Below are 22532 nucleotides of genomic sequence, written 5' to 3' on the forward strand. Positions count from 1 at the left end.
GCCGTTTGTGTCGTGTTGCGGATCTGGTAGCGTGACCGGTGATGGCCTCCGTTATCCGGATTTGGGGCAAACAATGGGACCGAGTAGGACGAAGAAAGAAACGTTATGTACAAAAATGTACGCGGCGTTGGACTGAGTGAAAAGGGCTCTACGCTCCTGCGTGTGCGAGATTAAATAACCAGGTTGGGTCTGCCCCCTTTCACCCTTTCTCCCTCTGTTTTCAGGAACGCACCAATCACGAAAATCCGTGGCACTGAAATTGACGTCCACACGCTCACAAAGAGAACGCACTTTTCCTCTCGCACAGGTCAGCGTCAGTGGTGTCGGTGCACAGGTCAGGACTTCGGTGGTGCAAACTTCCTCAAGTCGAAGCCCTAAGGACCACCCTAGGTTGAAACTACAGGAGGACGCCTGGGCCCCGTTGATTATCTGGCGTCGGACGCTCGTTGAATAGTGGCGTCTCGGACACGCAACAAAGGTGCCCTACGATGCTCGGCTGGCAACTGGACAGGACCATTTCGATTACCGCCGAAAGAGCAATGCCGCGCGACGTGTTTGTCAATCCCTCTGTGCAACACTCTCTGTCATTGTGACTTGCCTCGCCGGCGGGGGCTAAAAGTGGCTTGTGCCCAGCCGCAGCGTCTTTTCCGTCGCGTCACTGCACACAAAGCCGGGTCGCTCCCCGTTGATGAGGGGAGGGGGAAATCCGATAATATAGCCGACGCTCGTCGCAATGCCATTACGCCGATCGTAACAGTTGGTAGTCCGCGAATATGTCCATGTAGCAGACAGGTTGTGGGTTAGGTGGATGTAGTGGCGATTGTCCCGTGAAAGAACCGGCCCGGTGTAAGCACCGGCAGGGACATCCATACGTACATACATACATACATACATACATACATACATACATACATACATACATACATACATACATACATACATACATACATACATACATACATACATACATACATACATACATACATACATACATACATACATACATACATACATACAGGCAGGCAGACAAACAGACAAAGAAAAATTGTCGAATAGTCCAACATGGACTATCGTAGTTAAAAAACAGTTCCGGAATGGTATTTAAGTGGGTTTCCCCGCAATAAGCCTTTTTGCAGCAGAACATGGTTTCCAGAAACTCGGGATGTTTTTGTGTGATCTTAATGCGAAACCACAAATTGCTCATCGGTCAAGGAAGTCGGCTTTGCCGTAGGCGTCTGTAACATCCAAATGGCTCCTTGACCACGTGTCATATAAGTGTTCCGTTGCGCGAGCGGCTCTCTATCATCCGCTTAAGCGCGTCAATAGAAAAGACTTGCCGTCCAGGCAAAGTACACCACACTCAAACCAAGGGTGCGAGAGAAGGCAGCCAAGAGATCGATGAGACAAGCACACGAAATCAACCTTCGACATCAGCTCTCCCACGGCGGGGTGCGCGAACAGGCAGCGCAGCAGTAAGTAAGACAGAAATCGAAGTTGTTTGACAGCTTGAGGCGGAAACGGATCGCGAAGCAAAGTCGTCTCAAGTGGAAAGACGACGACGCCCTTCTGAAACACGGGGCGAGTGCAAAGCGTCTCGGGTGTTTATTCGAACAGTATTTTTCGTTGGAAATACTTAAGCAGTGCTTGATGTTTGCGCACCTTTGCTAAAAAGCGAGTGTGTAAGTGAAGCACTCGGACACGACAATGACATTAACATCCAGATATCATCATCATCATCCCACAACAATTCTGGAAGTGTGCTTTAAGGAAACATTCGATGATTTGTCCCTGCGGGAGTGCTGCATTGAGGGAAATGCACATACGCTTACGGGAGAGAGTGCCTCGCTGACAAACAAACGTACTCCTTGCGGGTGAGGCTAAGTCAGACACAATCAACCTGGAGAGCCGGATGACTCCACAAGCAGCTCTTCGACATACCAATGCACGTTAACTTCCCCTAATCAATCTACCACAATACGTTGGCTTTCGAAGCCCTACGCAAAAGTCTACGTTGACGATGTTAGAGTCTGGATGGGTGGATGGGCGCAGGTTCATAACCAAGCCAACTTCGCCTTCAGGAACTCACGTTCTACAGTTGAAATAAAAATTTCCGTTGATCGGCTGTGCGACGATGCACTTGACTGAATGGGGGATAACTGCGTGCGTGGAAAGATACTGGGCAAATAAGACGCCGAGGTATTTTTTTCTCACATATAAGATCTTGCTGTCACACCGCGTAATGAAAACGTCATGCGTTGAGCGATGTCCCAGCGCAGACCACATTTTTTGCATTACATCTTACGCTACGTCTCGTCATTGCGCGATTTAATCGTTTGATGGCAGTAATTGCCGTTCTTTGGGTATTGTGGGAAGGCAGAATCGGTGACGTATTTTAGAGGAATATATGGGAAAAAATTACACCATCTTCCCGTGGGGAACCGTGAGGAGGATGCGAAGCATCACAGGGGTTCTGTGTAGGTTCCATTGTGTTGCCGCTATGATGCTTCATTTATCGGAGCACGAATGGGAACGTAGTGTGAACCCCCATGTAGAGAGAAATGTAGAGAAATGTAGAGACAGCTAAGAGACCGACACTGGCGTTACCTGATCGAACATCTCCTGGTTCTCGTCTTTCTATATTGCGTCCTCACGCTCCTACCCCGTTGCCCGCCCTCTTCGTCCGCTTCTCTGGTTGAACTGCAAGGTGCGTGGCGCTTCCCGCCAGAGCTTTCCCACGGGAAATTCAACATCCTCCTCTAAAGTTTTCAGTTCGTCGTTTCCGTTGACGTTCAGCTTCGCGTGCCTTTGTTGTATGAGTAGCTTTTTGACGTAGTTTGAATGAGTCAAGGACATAAGGCGCGTTCGTAGCACTTTCTCCTGTCTCGGTTTTGTAACGCAGTCGGATGAGCGCCACGTACCTCCCGTTGCGGCCAGAGAGTCGTGGGATCGAAACCGGGCGCCGCTGGCTATATTTTTTTTTAAAGTGTAGGGGGAGAGGTGCGGACGGATGGACGACGGACGACGGATGACGGAGCGGAGAGCAAGAGATTCTTCGCATCTAAAACAGAGCTTTAGCAGACAGACGGAACAGACACACTGCGCTTACTGCAAACTCAGTGAGTCATTCATCATCGACGTACACTGTCGGTTAGTTCTGTGTATGTGTCTTCCGTTTGTATCTTTCTGAGCTCTGTTTTTCAAATAGCATCACGCACCATCCAGCTCACCTCTCTCTCCCAGAAACCCCCCCTATACTCCACATATACAATAACTAATATATTTTTCAATAAGGAGGATAACTTCCATCAAAAGCCGAAGAAGTTTTTTGGCAGAAGTTGCTCCAATCCGTATAGTTCCTCAGTTCTTGAGACCAAGCCGGAGAACTCGGTCATCGAGCTTACCAAGCCTGCTCATCGACCAAGGTTGCGAAAAATGCTTGCTTGAAGAGGGGCAATGCCAAATCTTACATAGCACCAATGATTCGTGGTTAAGCCGCAACACAACAAATCACTGGTTTGCCAAAATTACAGCTAAAGCGCCGATCATCAAGGGCTCGGCAGCTTCGCTACACCATCGTTTGGTCAGTAACCAATAGTAATCTTCCGTTTTACGATTTAGCAACCAGGTCACAATTACAAAGGTTTATGACTGCGGTAGCTTTCCGCTTGTGCTCCTGACATGCGGTTACAGAAAGCTTTTATTCCAACCTTCATTAAAATTTAGTCACAATTCCGAAACATTAACACAAAAATGGGATGCACTCCTTTTGTAACCACACTATTGATGGGTGAAGATAAAGGAACGAGGTGTTCGTATTTTTATCTTTTGATGGAAATATAGGCGTGTGCTTCTGCGACATCACGAAGCATTACCCCATGACTGGTTTATTGAAAATGTGGTGGCACTATATGCAGACACGCGGATATTTGCAGGTGGTCAAGCATACAACATAGTGTTTTGCAACACCGGGAAATGAAGGCAGGAGCAGTACAGGAAAGGCAGGAAGGTTAACTAGGGAACTGTTCGGTTGGCTACCCTGCCCGTTGGGATGCGGCTATGTTTATATGAAAACAAAAGGAAGGAAAGCGGTACATATTAAAAGAGAGAAAATAGGGGGAAAATCAGAAATAATAGGCGGGGGAATGGTAAGTACAATAACACTACACGTACAAAAACACTACGCGAACACAAAAAAATACACAAAGTTGAGGTGGTTTACTGTAAAAATGGGCAAACGCAGGATGGTGGACGCTAACAACGTCCATACAATCGTTCAGGCAGGCCCGCGTCCTACAAAAAGCGGAGTAAGGCTTTTGTAGCCTTTTGGTACTCTGACGGGCAACGCCTATGACCCAAATAGTCACCGCTCTAAAATAGTGGTCCCAGAGTTTGCGGAATTTTGTGGAAAGCAGTTGCCTCGGAGTTGCGTGAAAAATAAAAAAAGTTAAGCTGTATGGTTCCTGATTCGTTATTTTATTTCCTTCACATGTTTCACTTTGGTTCGAAATCTTTTTCCCACTTGTCGTGTTACTGTTTAATGCACACGTCGTGTACTTACCACTGGTCCCGATATCGGATGTTTGCTTTTCTGGTTTGCCTTACTGTTTTAAAGGCTACACTAGACTGACAGTTCATACGAATACTGTGTTCAAGTTCTGAAGGGTCACACGTTTACTAATAGCCAAGTTTTTTATGTTATAAAATGATTTTGCAAAACGTGCTATGGCAGATATTCCCAGTGGGTCGCGCATTAAGGCTCTAGTGGAGTTTGTATTCGCAATTCTCCCTTCAAACTCTTCTTTCAGGTGGTTCAGTTTATGAGCTTTCTGTCCTCCATCTCTTCGTCGCTGAAGGGCAAATCGTTAATGAACCTTGTAATCATGTCGAGAGCCGCCTCAGGCTGATCCAGAGGAACATAGTGACCTGCGTTGCGTACCATCACCAGTATAACTTTACCCGCAGTTCGCACATAGCCATACACATGATTTGAACTCACTTTCGACCCGCTGGTAAGCGACTGTGGTCGCCAAATTCGGCTTGGAGCCGCCTCCAGCTCTTCGGCTCCCGACCACGGTATGGTAGAGACAAATGCCACCGTGCTTGTGTAAGGCACAACAATATCAAGCTGTCCGCCGTAAAGGAGGACCTTGTAGTTGTTCATTAATACAGGCAAATATGGCTTGGCACTATTCATGAGATCATCGATCAAGTGAGTCACGACAGCTGTCCGGTCGTTGAAAGTGTTTGAGCCCACGTGAATGGCTCGTCGCACTGATTCAATCTCGACGAAGTCATCAAAGTAATTTCTGATGGCAGGAGCTTCAAGAAGAAGCACATTGTAATAACTCCCGTAGCCAGTGACGTTCTTGAAATATGTCGATGGGGGATTGTAGTAATCATTGGGGAGGGCGAACATGAGCTCATTGATGACGAAGAAGGCATCTGTATAATGACCATCGTTGATATAGTTCTTTGCCACATTGTACTTCTGATTGAAGTACGCAGCCTGGTGGCGGTCAAAAAGGCCAAGATGATATATCCAGTCGCTAATGTTAAGCTGGATGACCGGGTCAGTAAATCCGTTACCGTAAGCGATGCCCTTGAGATTGATCTTGACGCGGAGCGAGTCTTTCGCCTCGTGGATTGCGAAAGCAGTTGCCGGCACGAACTTTCCTGCAAGACGCAGCACACAGAAAACATGTATGAGAGGTAGAAATTGTTGCATTGTCCCAGCTGCTGCTTTTCCCATCATTTTAATTAATGGTGTACCAAATATTTGTGCGCTACACAGCTGGCCTAACATCAGGGGATTTTATGAGTCCGAGTAATAAACAACTTATTATGCAGCAGAGAACGCGACGCGACGTAGAAATATTGTATTCATGTAGAATTGGTGCTATTGAAGTTCTTAGCGCGAGATGTTTCAAGAACTCTCAGGTTTTCTCAACGCAAAGAAATCAAAAACACACATATGAAGCTATTCAGGCGTAACAAAAGTGCGTAGGGCTCCGTAAAGCATCCCCTGCAGGGACCGTTGTAACCTTCAGGACGACCCAACAGTATTGACCGGCTGCAACCTTTAGAACACCTGACTGAAGCCACGATCAATGCATACTGCGCTTTCATGGCTTTTGGAACGAAATGTGTTGAAGATTAGCAATTTTGTTTTCTAGGAACCTCACGTACGGGTGCATGAAGGTACTCAGCTGGAAATCAATGCACAGTATTCGTCCATTACAAAAAATGCTTATTTTGGCAAGCCATTTTTAAATTCTGACTCTTCTGCTACAACGCATAATGCTCACTTCATTAAGGGTAATTTAGCTCTACTTACCACCGAATGATTCGCCCGTGACATAAAAGTCATTTTGCGAGTAATCGTGGAAAAGCTGAAAAAACTGCTGGAGGAACTCGAGCATGTCCTGTCCGACGTCAGTGAGGTTCCGTGCGTAGCCTTCGTCCGAGTCGGTGAAGCTGAACCCGGCGCCCACAGGTTCATCGACGTACAGCATTGAGAAGTGTGTGGCCCACGTTGCTTTGCGTCGTATAGGCTTCAGGGAGCCATCGGTGGACAGTGTGTACGGTCCGTTCTCAACGATGAAGCCGACTAAAGATGATGACCCGGGACCTCCTTGGAGCCAGGCCAGCACAGGTGCCTTGTCCCGCCGCTTCTGTATTTGAAGTAATAACGACATTGTTATCTAACATGGGCGAAATGTAGAGACTAAAACATATATGAAATGGAGCCAAGTCTCATTTTTATAAATAGTGAGTCGGTGTACTTCATTTGTAAAAATTGACTGGCCGATGCGCTTATGCTTACAGCCTGTAGTGCATGGAAACCCCTGTTGTGGTCGTAAATCCTTGTTGTTCTGTCTTTTTCTCATACTTATGGCGAATTCCATTGGGAGAACAGGAGCAAGTGGAGCGGGCAGCCAGAGCAGCACACGGGAGTAACGGGGACGTGTGCTTTCGTTCCGCGAATGAAACATTCGCGCTGCTCCGGGAGCAGTGAAAAGAGGGGGAGGGCGTCATGTCAAGAGTCATGTGACCAAACTTTTCCCGCTCTCGCTTCCCGGAGCATTTCGCGCGCTCATGTTGTCCGCACGCTGTTCCTCGCCAGTTAGATACGTGCCGGTGGTTTTGTGTCTGGCTTCCGCATGGCGACGAATGAAGAAGCCGAGCGGATGTTCATGTCCATGATAGGGTCACCATCGTATCTCCCTAAAATTAGCTGCGAACGATAACAGCATCCGCTGTCTTTTCAAGATGCGACTCTACCTTCGGTCGCTGCTCCGGCGGGGTGAACAGGTGCTCGAACATAAACTCATGCAATGTCAAATCGTCGTCGTCGTCGCTGCTGCTGCTGCTGTCCGATGATGAGTTTGCGCTTGAATCTGTGGTGCTTTCATCATCTAAAAGTAGCAGCATCGTCCAGACGGCCGCGCTTAGCTGCTGCCGCACGCACTGAGCGACTATCGCGGCTGCTGGATTCCGCCATTTTTCCTCCGCCACCCGGGGATAAAACCAGAAATGACGTAAAAGAGGTCATGTGACTTCCTCGGCGTTCCCTGTTACTCCGCCGCTGACGACGGAGCCCTGAGAACTGCTCTCGGCTGCTCTCGGCGCCAAAAAAGTGCTCCTCCTCGACCAATGAAACCCAACGCCCCTGCTCCTTCCCGACCACTGGAAGACGCCAGAACTCGCGAGAGCACTTTGGGTGCAGTTAGAAGTGCTCCTGTTCGCCCAATGGAAAGCGCTATTAGCTGGTTTCCTTAATGGAATTAAACAACGCGGATCGCGTCTCAATAACGCATCAAATTTCCACTGCTTTTAGCCATCCTGTCTCTCTTATTGTAAACTTCTCCAAAAAAGAAACCTTATAAATATTATGTTATGGATCCACTACTAGCCATGTCGGCTATGGATCCAGATGACTTTTTACCTATTTTGTACCTGATTTCCTTCATGAAATAAATATTCCTGATTCTGATTCTGAAAATGCCCGTAACCTTTTTCTGAATCATACTGCCTGTACCGAAGAAGAGCCTTCAATGATGTTCATTCGTAAGGCGTTGGTCGAAACAATTACTGGAATTCAATACGACACAGAATATACTCGAAAATTATACCTTTGCTGTTCTTGAAACTGTTTTTGGGGTAATAACAATTAATTAGAGCCAGGAGTGGCCAAGCGCGTTCAGATGGCATTGTTTTAAAATTTGTCTTAAAATAATTTACAGGCACTTATTATATAACTGCCACATCGGCGTGGTAATTACGCGTGGCGATAGTTGAGACTGCTGGCGTCAAATGTATTCAAAAAAGGACACTGTGCCGATCTCGTTCATTGTGAAATAAATAGATTGTTATACAACGTGTATTTTCTGAAGTTAACTCAAGACAATGAGTGTCCCTGCCAAAATACCTTTTCTCCAGGCTCTGAATTTTTTGATCAGCACAATTCGTGTGGCAGCGCCCGGTCGAACTTCGAGTAAAGATTCGTGTCACCACTGTTGGGAAATGTGATCTGGTTAAGAAGGAGACGAAATCAAGCCAAGAAGCGAGTAGCCACCGCACGGGAGCCAGGCTCGTGCCATCATCATCATACTATGAATTGGACTAATCATTCGAAGGTGGCCAATAAACTGGTGCTTCTATAACCGCGTCTTGTTCCTAGTCTTCAAGAACCACCAACAGCGGTGCGTTCGCTGCTGTGGCGGGAAGACCTCAACACGGAAATCTTCCTTAGGCGGTGAGATTACTGAAATGAACCTCTGCCATTTTAGATGCAGAGCATCTGATTCACTCGCCTTGTCCCTCCGGCGTCGGCGTCGTCGTTGTCCCCCCCCTCCCCCATTCTCCTCGCCGCGCCAGCTGCGCTCCCCGCCGCTCACCCCCTCTCCTCTCCGATAGCGAACACTCTCTCGCGAGGGGCATTAAATTGGATTATATTGGCTTGGATTGGCTTGGATTGGATTGGATTAAAGTGGATTGTGTTGCGTCATAGCCGCGGCACGTTGCGTCATAGCAGCGGTAGACGCGCTGGGGCCGGCGCATGTGCAGTACTCTCTCTTCCGCGGTTTGCTCTCCTTCGGGCTCGCTGCGCATATAACCGGTGTGCCGTTCTCCGGCGAAGCAACATCCACGCTTGGCTCAAACACCTAGAGTCCACGCCGCTTTGCAAGTACGCCAACGTCGTCATCGACTGGGGCCGGCTTACGCAGTCTCCTCAACGTTATGCGCGCTATAAAACGCGGTCCGTTCGCCGCTGCGCCTATGCGTCGCATCTACACAGGGGTTCCCGCGAGGGGAGGTGGGAGTTTTTTTCACAAAGATATTTGCACGGAACCAGGTACCTTCTACGGTGTTAAACCTTCACCATCCGCGTCTTCCTTCCCACAAAATGAAGGATCGGCAGTATAGTTTACAGTCGCCGGTTGCCTCTCCTCTACTCAAAGGAGGAGGAGGTAGCCTTTATTGTGGCAGGAAGACTCTACGTCAAGTGGGGGAAGGGGAAGTAGAAGGTGGGGGGTTTGTAACTTGGGACATCTTAAATGCGTGCAGTTCGACCCAAAACAGGTGGGCTCCTTAAGAATGCTGAAGAGGCCGCGTGGGGTGAGGAGAGCAGGCTCACGACTCTAGACTGCTCGCGCTAGACCGCTTTTTAGGGAAAAGTGTGCAAAGGGAGCCGCAGCCTTCATACGCCATTCATCCCTTGTTTTGTTAAAGACCCCCTTTTTCTGTCCACCAGAGGCCACCTCCGTCGAGTAGCCCTCCACCGTCTTGCCATGCATTATTCCTTCGTCACAACCTGTGCCGACCGCACCACTTATATCTTCACAAACTCACAAACCGCTTATACCACATTGTTAACTTCCTCTTAACCTATCGCTTAACACCCTCCAGACCCATCTTACTCCCCTTTTTGCACTGGTGGGCAGAGTGTTCGTGAAGGTGTGGTTAGAAGATGCGGGGCGCTCGTTACGAGGCGCACGCCGACGATCGCTCGGTATTTTCGCGTTTCTTTTTACGAGCCCCTCACGTGGCGCAAGTCCACTCGAAAGCCTGGATGACGCGGGGTCCTCCTTTCGAGACGCACGCTTTGGATTGCGCGGTATTTTCTTTGTATTTTTCTGTTCTTGGACAGCAGAACCAAGAGTTTAAGCAGCTCTGCTGTTGAGATTTCTTAGCTCGGACTGACAGAAACAGTACCAAAAGCCGCGCCCGCTACTTGTCGGTTGACGCGTACAAAATGTTTTTCTCAAGAACAATATAGGGTGTCTTCAACTCACTGACCCACCAAAAAAAGTCAACGATAATAACATCCACTCGGCTCCACCCATCAGTCAAAGGGTACCACAGGTCTCCCCTTATCTTGCCCGGTTTCGAACTCCAGAAATCAGACGCAGTTCACGACGGGTTAGCGTTATTTTGCTTGTGCACTCCTGAAAGTTGTTTACTTACAATCGCTGGTACGAACCAGAAGAAGAGGTTGCTGTTCAGCTCCCTGTTGACGGTCAGGTAGCCCGAGTAACTGAGAACATTCTCCAAGTCGTTCCCACCGATCCGGCCGGTTTTGCTGCGAGCACGAGCTTCTTCCAGCCGCCCGGCGTCGATGAGCGGCGTCAGATAGAGAGGTTCTCCAGGCCCGCCTCTCCCTTTGTCGCCACGATCAGCCTTTCCTTGAACAATCACCTCACAAAGCAGGAGTAGCCACAGCACTTGGGCTATCATGCGGTGAATCTTCATTGTCACTTCTGGAGTCTACAAAGAGAAAGAGATCGGGTAGGGGCACAATCTAACCGCCAAAAATACGCTCAATGAGCAGAAAAACAGGATTGATGGGGGACGTATATTTGCGCAAAAAGACTCTGTGGCCAAGATAGCGTGTGTACCTTATCCATGAACAAGAAAAATTTAAAGTAATTGCTTTTTTGAAGGAATTGCGAAGAATAGAATGATAAAAAAGGCCTGTATTTGCACGCATGAGAATTTTCACCCGATTACGTTAAAAATAAAATATTTAGTCCTCTCGTCTTGCGCACGGTGACACATACCAACCCCCAACTGTAGTGGGAATAAGGCCACCTTTGTTACATTATGTTCTTTATTGAACCAAAACGCTCAAACAATGATACCGTCCGATTCTTGAGGCCTACCTGAACAATGCGAAAGGCGAGCTTGTGCTAAATGTAACTGCGGAGGATGACATGTAGTGTAGAGTGTAGCAAACAAGATGTAGAAGTTCAGAAGTGTTTTGTACGTATTACCAGGTGTACACACAAAACACAAGTTAGCCTGAATGGGAGTTTTCTGGCTGGAATACGTCTTTTAAACTCCTCAGCGCAGGCGGCCTGCTCCCACGTGTGGTAGTATGATGGTGGAAAACCTGCCAGTTGACACCGGGGGCCACAAGCCGTCGTAAATAGGCGCCTTTACCCAACACAACAACAACGAACATTTATTAAAAGGGATGGCTCAAGGCCACATGGGGGAGAGAAGGGAGGGGAGATGAAGACCTCAATAGTGTCCCAACATTGAGGAGTCCAGAACGAACCGCCAAAGTGCGGATAAAGTCTGTTTGATGCGGCCCTTCGGACGGATCCAGTCCTCGTAAGCGAGTACCCAGGCAGGCCGATGTGTCTCACGTGGCCCTACGAGACCTATGCAGTCCCATACAAGGTGTTGGATGGTTGGCTTCAGTGACTGCCCACATGCGTAGCAGACGTACAAAGGGTCGGATGGTGATGCCACCGCAGATGAAAGGTCTTCGGAAGCTGCTGCCGTGGAATTGCCGCTCCTCATTGTTCTATTCGAGGGGTGCCTCCACCTGGCCACGACGTCATCTGTTAAAGCGTATCCGGAGCGCGCACGGTTCAGGAAGACATGTGCAGCACGGCTAAGCCCAGGAGGCACCGGGTCCGGGTTGATGGGCACTGTTGAAAGGATCTCCTGTCGGCGGCGCTGTTTGCGGCAGCGGCGTTCGCCATCGGGATCAAAGCAGAACTCCTCAGGGAGGGAGCCGTCAAGCTGCGGGCGGAAATTTCGACAAGCCTCGCTCGCCAGCTGATGGGCCCACTCACTACCGAGGGCTCTTGCGTGCCCGGGTGTCAGGCGAACGGTCACAGTAATGCCAGTGCGCAGTCGCAACGTTGCACAGAAACGTTTAATGTTATGAGCGACTGAGTGCCGTCTGGGTGGTCCAATGAGATAACGTAAAGCCTCTGCGCTGTCCGTAAATATGCTGACGTTTCGGTACGTCTGGGGATCAGCTGCCAGTAGGCGTACAGCCAGCTGGACCCCCTCGTCGATGGCACGAAGCTCCAGCGCTGTGGCGGTAGGTGGTATAGTCATCTTGAAGGTGCGGGTTGTGTCTACGGCCGGTACACATGCAACGGCGGCGAGGGACGCCGTTTGTAAATGGCGCCGCCACAAAGCAGCCACGAAGACAGAAAGTGTTGATGAGTCTTCTGTGTTCAAGGGAGGGGCGGTGACCGAAGGAACATGTCTATGCGATTGGCCTTTACCCAGATTGTACCTCTTCACAAAACGCAGTATTTAGCTGTGAATACTGCGTTTGTCCTAATGGGAGTATTAAAACCTCCCAGGCCTCCTCCATTTCCTTCTCCTCCTCCTTCACCCCTTCCTCCTATACGCCTCCTTACAAAATGGGTGCCAGTTGCTGTCATGTGTCGTGTGAGCTCCAGCGTCCCCGAAAATTTATTGTCGATGTGAACTTGCGGCCGCACGAACGGATGTGAAGTGCTTCCCGACAATCGAAGCTCGTTGCGAACATTGTGGAACCAGCCTACACTGACGTGCGACACACTGCAACGCCGCCTCCGTGTCACCGACCTTCCGGCCGACGGAATACGCCAGCGACAGCGACGCGAGGCCTAAATGCAGTGATCGCTGAGAGTGGCTCGTCTAACAACGCGGTTGTGCCTCTTCGAGGTGGTTGAAGGTAAGCTTTTCACGTTTTTTATTGTACCGAACATTTTGGGAGACTTGTGCCCCTTCTAGTGTCAAATAAACTCAGTGTGTTTCCCGCGTCACTGCACGGGCGATTCTCCGCAACTGGAGTGAGCGTTGTGAGTGAAAGACGGCGCCATGCCCGGAACGTCATTGGGGAGGCCGAACGGTGTAAAAGCAATGCGTCTTTGCGCGGGTCTCGAACAGAACACTCATTCATTCACACTCGCGAGCAGAATGAAAACTGTCCGAACTCTGAACGGCTGTGAGGTGTTTTTGTTAGGCTGTGTCTGTGGCTTACTGGCAGGCGAAGGTGGAGTTGGCCGGTCAAACGTCGCAGGGCGGCCGCTTTTCTTGAGAAGTACGTGTGGTGCCAGCCGCGCCTGCTACGAGGAGGGTGACTGTCGCGTGCCGCCGGCAAATTAATTGCTTTCATTGGAAAGGGAGAAGGTGGGGGCCCCGTGGGAGCTCTCCGTACGCTAGGCGCGTGTAGATATAACCAGCAAACGCCATTCGAGGGAGCATTCTGTAGAGACAGCGGACGACTGTTTATTTTATTTTATTTTATTTTTGAAACGGGGGGGGGGGGGAGGGGGAGGCAGGCGCAGGCGTCACACCGACCGAAATTTTTCCTTAACTTTGGGTGAGGGGAGAGAGAGGCAGTGCGGGTGGTAAAACCTGAAGCTCGCTCCCAGAACACTACACGCAAGGAAAAGAGGGAAAGGAAGCATTTTGAGAAGTTGGTCGCCACAAGGGTCGCGCACCTTTTTGAACAGCAGAACACTTCGTTTTGACGAACTAGTGAGCGCAGGTGTCTCGGACAGAAGTGCAATTTTGCGTAGCTTTAAATAAACATTCAGACATTACGGAAAGTTGGACACAAGATGAGAAGTTCAGCGTTTTTACAGTGCCGTTTCTTCTTTTTTTTTCAGGTCAGATGTGCAATATGCTTCTGTATTTGCTGCCGCAAATTTAAAGCGTTTTGCTGTCCCTCTAATGCATGTGCTGCCGTGGCTTCCTGGGGAACGTGCCAGGAGTTGCGGCAACGTCAGCGTTTGGGAGGCAGGTGCAAGCAAACAGCGCACCGACGACATGCTGACCTCACTGTTTGCAAATGGCTTAATTTTTTTTTCGTTGAGGAGTGTTGTAGTAGATAAAGTTCTTACCAAGATACCTTGTGTTCTCGATGTAGGCATTTTGTTGATTCAGTGTTTTTATTGTCTTATTAACGTGCTCACACGTATATAGTATTTATGTAATTTTTATGCAATAAATTGACTGTACACAAAACAAACTTCTCACGTTTCGCCATACAACGTTTGAAGCGGAAAAAGACTATAAAGTACGTAATCCTAAACAAAAAACGAAAATGCGGCCTGTTCGCTCATTAAGAACTCCCAAGTACAGTAATAAATTCCTCGGCAGCGCTTATATCAAGCGCACAAAAAAAAAACTCGAATGCAGGTGAACACTGCGCCCAACGCGCCCCCTGAAAACTCCCAGTTGGAGGAAAAAATACACTCCCAATGGTACCTCAGGAAACTCCCATTGTAGTGGCAGTAAAATAAAACTCCCATATGCTACTGAAAAAAACTGCGGAAATAATTAGAGTAAGGCGAAACTCCCATTGGAAGGAGTTTTGGAAACTCCGAATTGGTACTGAGTTATGCAACTAGCCATTCACTCCCATTCCGGCTTATTTGTGTTCTGTGTGCAGGTACTATGCTTTGGCTTTCGATGCGCAGCAGCATTATGGCGTCGTGCCATAGCATTTATTAATTGCTTCGATATTTATTTTAATGGGTGACAAGGAGCCTTGCATTTTCCTTGCCGCCTTTAAGGTTTGTTTTGGCTTATCGCTGAAAATTTTTAATTTGTTCAGTTTGGCAAGAATTACGCATTTTGGGTGTCTTTCAGCGCGAGTATTTTGGTCTCTAGAGAGACAGGCGACATTTCACTTCACAGATTAGCCAGAGCCAGAGTACTCCGTAATGGCGTGCCCCTGTTCTGCGCATTTGCCATCGCGTTCATTTGTCCCTGCGATTTAAATTCGGCGCCGCATGCACTAGCCTCACTCTTGTTTTGACGCTGACAACGGGCGGAGGTTGCGTAGGGGCAACGCTGTCGTTTCCTATATACGCTGTACAAGCGGGATCGATTCCCATGCCAACTCTAATGCGATTTTTTAACATGATAGTGTTTTATGCCTTCGTACACCAAGACCTGACTGCCCTCATGTACGTCACGGAAATGACGTCGCCGGAAAAACTTCCATTGACGCGGCTGCGCCAAAATTCGAGCCACGATCTCTCTCTCCGCAACGAGAGGTACACATCGCTCTGGCCACCGCGCTACGAATTTAACCGGAAGAACGAACGCGCCTTATATCTTTCCCACTACTTTCTTTATTCAGATGCCGTCTAGAAGATGCTGCCGTCTAGGAGAAGTGAGGCGAAGTAGTTCGTCATGACGGTCATGACACTAATGAGCGCAAACAGTTGGCGCCTAGATGCCAGCCTCTTCGTGCAGTCGGGAAGCGGGTGAATTGAGGCACCCTCCACCTACTACTGCTTTCGGTTTCGGTTTAGGTTCAGTTTCGTTCGCATAGTTTTTGAAGGGGCTGTGATTTCAGTCGTATTTACGCAATGTTCCGGCACGTGTAATCCAGTGTCTAGCGATGCCATACCGACGTAATATACCTAGCGATGTGCAAGTTCGAATGGATGCACAATAAATGCTCCTGTGAAAGCACATTTCACTTTCATGCTTCACCTATTCCTATGAAGGAGGCATCTACATTTTTTTATTTACTTGTTACAGCAGCGACCAGTCTCTCCACCGTACAAAGACTAGAACAGCAACGCCTGCTTTTCGAAAAATTTTGCCCTCAACGTCTTCGCTTTTGTAACTGTGGATCCCATAAAGAATGAAAAAGATATTGCCCTTGCGGGGGTGTGCTTTGACCTTGCGTGGCGATCTGGGGTTGACCACGCGAATACAAACGAGATATGGGCCTCAACTGAAGAAGTGGTTGCGCTTAAGATTTGGCTTTTTTTGACATCTCATCAAGGCGGATGTGGTGCGCCGGGCTTCAGAGTCCTGAACGCCAGATCCACACCCTTCACGAATAATGGGTCTGTTCTGGTGGATCGTACCGGAGTGTTTTGGAAAGCCACGTTGTCAAGGTGTCTACCGGTTTAGGCCCGAGTCAAGGCACGGAACCTCACCGAACTCCCAAGGCCTGATGTGAAGCGTATTTAACGCGACCAGCGCACCATGGCAGCACTGCCTCATGCGACCGCAGTGCAGCCTCAACGGGTCTATGGTCACCACTCGCGGCGTAGGGCCGAGGTGCCACAGCAAGCGCAACATCTACCCGCGGGTCCCTTCAGCTCTCCCGTCCCGGACATGAGTGGGTGGTGTGGCTGACGGGCATCAGAAGTGGTGAGATCAGCGCCTCCACTGTCCCGTGGAGCCAGACTCGTTCCCGAACACTATTTAGGTCTCGCCTGTCTGTGTCCATCTTTTGTTGTCATTCGTGCACCTTCCCTTTCGTTGTTCCTCTTCTTTCTAATCTCGAATTATCTGGTTAAGAATTATATACGTGTGACGTGCCTCACCCGATTTTCTCGCCCCGTCTGAAAGGTCTAGAGCGAGGTTTTAGCGGGATCCTTCATCACAGCCCTGCCTTTGCCGAATTGATTCCAGATTGCGTTCAGAACCCAAGAGTTCCACAAGGACAAAGAACGGACACCCAATTCTAATTTATGGGAAGGGTGGCGTCAAACAGGTTAAGAAAAGCAGAACCATCAGCCTACTATTTGTTTTATAACAGTTGTTTCGCAAGATGATTGTGAGTTGGATAAGGGACACCAAAGAGTTTCAACAACAAGGAGAACATGATGAATTTAGGAGAGGCTACTGCAAAATTGATAAAGTTAGTCTTGAATCAGGTATAAAAGAAATATTTGTGTAGATTTACCTTGATTCTTCTGTTGCAAAAGCCATTCAATTCAAAAGGTCTCCAGTAATAGAAGCATTCAGAGAATATAAAATAGATGGAAATTATGTAGGGCGCTTCTAGGGCATAAACACGGGATCTACGGGCTAGATACGTTTTTTTAAAAACGAGTGAACAGTTTCATGATAGGAAGACCGGGATAGAAGGAAACACAATATCTCCGACGTTGTTTGCAGCATGTCTGCACAGGGCGTTTATGAAGCTCCGTTTTTACAGGTCAGAGCGAAAACAAAATGGGGAATTAGATCGTCAATTTAAGCTTCCGGACTACATTGTCTTATTCTGTGAGACAGTAGAACACCAGAAAAGGATGCTTCAGAAAGTAAAGTAAGAAAACTCCGTCAAATTTTTGAAGATAAATACCGATAAATTTAAAGTAATACTAAATAGGCATGCGGAAAGCTTCAATTTTTGCATAGTTAACCAAATATTTGGAGAGGTGTATCAATTTACTTTTAATGCAGTTGCCGAGCTTGAACCACTGAAAAAAAGTCGGGGAAAAATACGCAAGGACGGGAGTGCGTTCGGCAAGAACTACGAAGTAATGAGCAGTAGGCAATCTCCATCATTGAAAAAAAGTTAAGTAAAACCAATGCCTGATCTTAGTGCTGACTTACGAGGCAGTACGTCGATGCCTTAATGAGTACCTTGGAGGCAAATGAGGTCAAAACGACCGTTCCTAAAAAGGTGGGTGGTAGGATGACGCTTAGAATGATAACACGGGCGTCCTGGATTATGGAAGAAACTCAGAACGAAGGCACCTCAAAGTAAGAGTGAGAAGTCTATTTGGGCACGGTGTTTAATGCGAAAGTTGCCATCATATTGTGCTACCTGGGTAGCAGGGGGACTACAGAGAGACTTTACTAGAAGTTGGGCAAACAATTAACTCTCTGAAAAGAACAAATTTGAACTGTCAATTAAAGTCGGGTTCATGTACTGCAGGACAACAGTAGTTGAAAATAAATAGGTGAGACCATGTCATGCAGTGGACCGAAATACGCGAAAAATAAGAGTAATGATGGTGATGATGATGAATAAAAAGGGGTGGATAAAGATGCATGTGCCAAGTGAAGCAATAACGAATTTTTTTTTATGTTCACTGCAAATTTGGAAGAGGCCTTACTTTTGCAGTCGTAATCACCGTGTTCTCACCCGTCGCTCCTTGACACTGGACAATGGGCTGTCTGACATCACATTTCAGAGGCAATATCAGGCGTCATTCAACAATTAAGGCGCTCGTTAATAACTGACCGCTTAACAAGGTTAAATCAGCTATATTACTGTTAATCATTCAAGCATTTTCGTTTTCCTTCTCCAAGAAAAGCTCGTGCCGAAAAACTGCTCAGTTTATCTACCAAATGATCGAGCAAACCTTGTTCAATAGTGGCTAACTCTTCCACAAACTGAAACGCTGTACTCTGCAGAAATTTCCATTATAAGCTTTCTTTGATGGGATAAACGTCTGCCGCTTGCAACAGGAAGTCATCAGCTCAAAAAATTGGCCTTTACCTTTGCGGCTTCGATGTATATTCGTCACCACTGGAGTACACACGATATTTACGAGTTCACTTTGAGATCACAATGGTTAGGTGGCTCCAATTTTTCGAGCCAACCTAAGTGACTGCCGTAAACGCTAAGAGGCCGTTATGTGAGTCTGACGACATCTCACCAACAAAAAAATTTGGGTTGAGCAAAAGGCGTGGTTTTCCGCACCACCTGTTTTCCTCGTACCAAGGTTGGCGACATATGTGTTTCCGCAGGAAATGAGGTAGGATTTAAATGTGGCGCACGTGGGAACAATAACACACGTTGAAACAGCAGCCTACGAAAAAAGCCGGGTTTATTACTTACGCGACATATACTGAACCGCATATGAAAGTCTTGCCTCAATAGCTACCAGCCATTCACGTTGAACATACGGTTCAGAAAGTGCCCCCCTCGCCCCCCATGATGATATCAGGCTCCTTCCGTTTGTTTAATCAATGCTATAGGGTAGGGTGTTGTTTGTTGATGATGCTGTAGTATCGTTACCAGGGATAGGATTGCTCTGGCAGAGGCAGATCATCAATTTTACTCTAAAGTTGGGCTGATTTCCAATATCCTCCGACATTTTTTTTTCAGCTGCCAGAAAATATTGTGTTCCCAGCCAGCGATTTGTGCTTTATTTTTTATTGGTTAATATGCACTCGCATTTTTCTGCTCCCTGTGATGTATGTGCGCAATTTCTTGCGATCAACCGGCCGAACGTTATTTAGGTTTTTTGCGTGTTCCTTTGTACGTTAAGTCATCTTGGCTACCTGAGAGTGGTCAGTTATATTATATTGTACCCATGCCTAATTTCATACTGGTAGACAGGATATTCAGCATGTTATTATAAACAAACGTAAATAGAGTCTTCATCAGTAAACAGGCTTACTCCGCTGGTTTTCATCGCTAGTTTTTAAAGCAAAGCTTTTTACCTCTACCTCCCAAGGGTTCTTTCGCGAATGTTGGTGTCACCAGAAAACTCCAGCGAACAAATAAAAGAATTTACTGGCACCACCGGGAATCGAACCAGGAACTAATAGACTAACAAAGCGAGAGCCCGTTGTCTTACCGATTTAGCTACAAGCCCACGCGAAGACTGGGAAGAAAGGTTGTGTACTCACCAAGCACATCTACGGGTTTACCCCCTGCGTTCTCGATGAATGCCACGTTAAAGCGTCACGCGAACACTCACGTCTGTCTAGCGGCCCTCTGCGCACTTTGCTCATGTGCTAAGAGTTACAAAAATGAAAGGAAGCTCACACCAATGGCTGGCATCTCACTTCTAGTACGCCAATGTGCTAAAGCCTGTGGCCCCCAGTGTTCATGTAAACCATCACAGCTCCTTGTCGTCCGCCCTCACGCCAAACGAAAGAATACATTCAAATACTCCTTGATGACCAGGCCATCACTCCAAGCCCCAGCATCAAGATCCTGGGCCTACGTCTCGGGGCTAACACCAAGAGTGACTTTCTCCTTGCAGTGCCTCAAAAACAGCATTAATCAAATCATACACATGATCAGGCGAGTTGCCACCAAAAAGCGAGGCCTAAAGGAATCCGGTACCTTTCGACTAATTGAAGCTTTTGTCCTCTCATAAGTTACTTACGTCAACCCCCTGTCTTCTTCTCGACAAGGAAGACATAGAGATGCTTTATATAATGATTAGAAAGGCGGTCGAGCAGGCCATTGGTCTTCTCATGAGTGCGTCCACACAGAGGCTGCTTAGCACGGGGCTCCACAACCTGGGGGAAGAGCTGATAGAAGGCCATCTTTCTAACCAGAAGGACCGACTCAGAACTGCGATGGGTAACCGCATGCTTCACCAGATTGGCTGGACAGCCCAGAATGTCACTCCGCTTGACGTACTCCTAGACGCTTGGCGACTAAAACTAAAGATGCTCCCTTTGCTTAGAAATATGAACCCCTCACATGACGAGGGTCACCGAAAAGCACGGGCTCAAGCGCTAAACATCACCCTCGGTGGGGACCGTGCAGTTATCTACACAGACGCCTCCAAACATCGAGGGCAGCAATACGCCATCATCGGACTACCTCTAGAACCAACCTCCTTGCGTGCACCTCGCTTAGGACCCAAGAAATGACGGCAGCAGAAGAGGCAGCCATCACCTTGGCTCTCGCTCAGCCAGGGGTTCGGAGGGTAGTCATCGATTCCCAGCATGCCTACTGGAATTACCAGTAGGGTTGGGTGAACTAACCTGCACTGCACGGGCGAAAAAACCACTCCCCAAACGGTTCCATTCAGCTCATCTGGACACCCCTTCACGCTTCAATTTAGGGCAACAAATACGCCCACCCAACAAGCCTGCGCTTTTACCTCCCGTGCTATGGAGCTGCACGAGGACAATCACCCGCTTGTCACGTTCAGGAAGATAACCCAGCATTATCGCCTTCTGATCTGAGACAGACCGTACCTTCGCCTTACCCTGACCTTTCCAGAGAACAACAAACTAGCCTACGGCTCATACAATCCGGGCTCGTTCCCACGCCCTACGCGTCTTCGCTACGACGCTGTACGTAAATTTTGCTCAGAAGTAGGAACACTCCGCCCCGTAATCGAGGTGTGCGACTTTAGCACTGAGCACCCTCCTATCTTTCCGTCAACTACCCAACAAGAGCAATGGGAGATGCTGCTGTCCAGGCCCTCTCTACCTACCCAGCTTCAGCGGGTGCACAGAACACAGGCCGCGCGGGCTGCATATGGGCCCCACAGAAGAAGGAATCACTCCCCAGGGCTGCACTCTGGGCCGTTCAGAAATCTGAACAGAAGTATTTCTTCCTCCTCCTCCTCCTTCTCTGCCGCAAATCTCGTCGCCTCCGTCCGCGGCGCCGAGACTGAGAAGACAGATCGTCTAACACCGGGTTGGAGCTTACTTTAATTTTATAAAAAAAGTTTCCACTCTTGTGGTACACCAATACAACTCAACCAAACACCGTTCATGCTTCATGCATTGACTGAACCTTAACAAGAATATCTCTTTGAAGTAATAAATGGTGTGGTTAAGTGCATTTCACTTCTCTCTGGTTTTGCTATTTGTAGAGCGATGTGAGTGAATTTAAGTGACGTCGCATGGGTAATCGGTATGGGTGCCGTTTACAGCTTTGCTTTCCAACCACATTCACGGTGTGGATTGGCGCGATTTTTTTGTATCCACATTGTGCTACGACGAACCAAACACGTTGGCTTTGTTTTATTCTTTTAGTCGAAAGCTATATGTTTATCGTTCATGTAACGCGCGAGGTATGGAAAGTCGCGGTGACGTACGCAGAATCTCACCGAAAATTGGGGCGGGCCCTGTGGAAGAGAAACGACAGGGAAGGACGAAACGAGTCCATATGAGTTTTATAGCTCCATATAAAAATCGTATGTGTTCGCGCGATATGGACAGCAGCACCGAAACAAGCAGGTTCTGAAAAATGGCTTGTGAACGCGTGCGGGCATGTGGGAGCCGCAGCGCCGGATGATCGTTCTGAGAAACGGCAATGGAATTTAGAACATTCAGAACACGCGTAGTATATGACGCCGTGTGGCCTCCGAGTTCATTTCACGCCACTGTCGGTGACGAATTACCCGGCTGTAGTAGCCTGCAGCTAAGGTCGAGAAAATAGCCAAGGCGGAAAATTGTTGCAGCTAGAAATGCCGCTCATTGTCACCCATTTGCGAGCAAGCGGCTATGAATGTATCTACAGTATAAACCTAACGAGTGTAAAGCGAAAGATCCACAAAAAAACTGTTTTTGATGAAAAAAATGATTTCTCTTTGTGCTTCACAAATGTTAAAACAACATTCTGATGTTTCTTCGGGGACACGTTTGAAGACATTATTTGCCAGAAGTGCTTGCCATCAATTAAACGTTTCAAATCGCGCGCCATCAGCCGCAAAGGGTTCGCACAACATCCGACAGATGGCGACGAGTGCACTGGCAAGTAGGAAGACGCAGTGAAACGACCCCCTCGCGAGGGGCACGATCAAATGCAGAGCATTTCCGGG

The 22532-nt window shown here is 48.1% G+C and overlaps 1 protein-coding gene across 1 annotated transcript; it reads right to left on the reverse strand.

Annotated features, from left to right (window-relative positions):
- Positions 1-1602: 1602 nt before the first annotated feature.
- Positions 1603-18650, reverse strand: LOC144179288 (putative serine carboxypeptidase CPVL). Its single transcript, XM_077707587.1, has 4 exons — positions 18506-18650; positions 10468-10767; positions 6335-6671; positions 1603-5673 (listed from the first exon to the last, which is right to left on the reverse strand). The coding sequence occupies exons 2-4, from the start codon at positions 10750-10752 to the stop codon at positions 4811-4813; spliced, it is 1485 nt and encodes a 494-aa protein (XP_077563713.1). The 5' UTR covers positions 10753-10767; positions 18506-18650; the 3' UTR covers positions 1603-4810.
- Between the last annotated feature and the right edge of the window lie 3882 nt (positions 18651-22532).

The sequence above is a fragment of the Haemaphysalis longicornis genome, unplaced genomic scaffold, assembly GCF_048455015.1.
Source record: "Haemaphysalis longicornis isolate Haplotype H1 unplaced genomic scaffold, Haemaphysalis longicornis Haplotype H1 scaffold_4, whole genome shotgun sequence".
Classification (NCBI taxonomy): Eukaryota; Metazoa; Arthropoda; class Arachnida; order Ixodida; family Ixodidae; genus Haemaphysalis; species Haemaphysalis longicornis.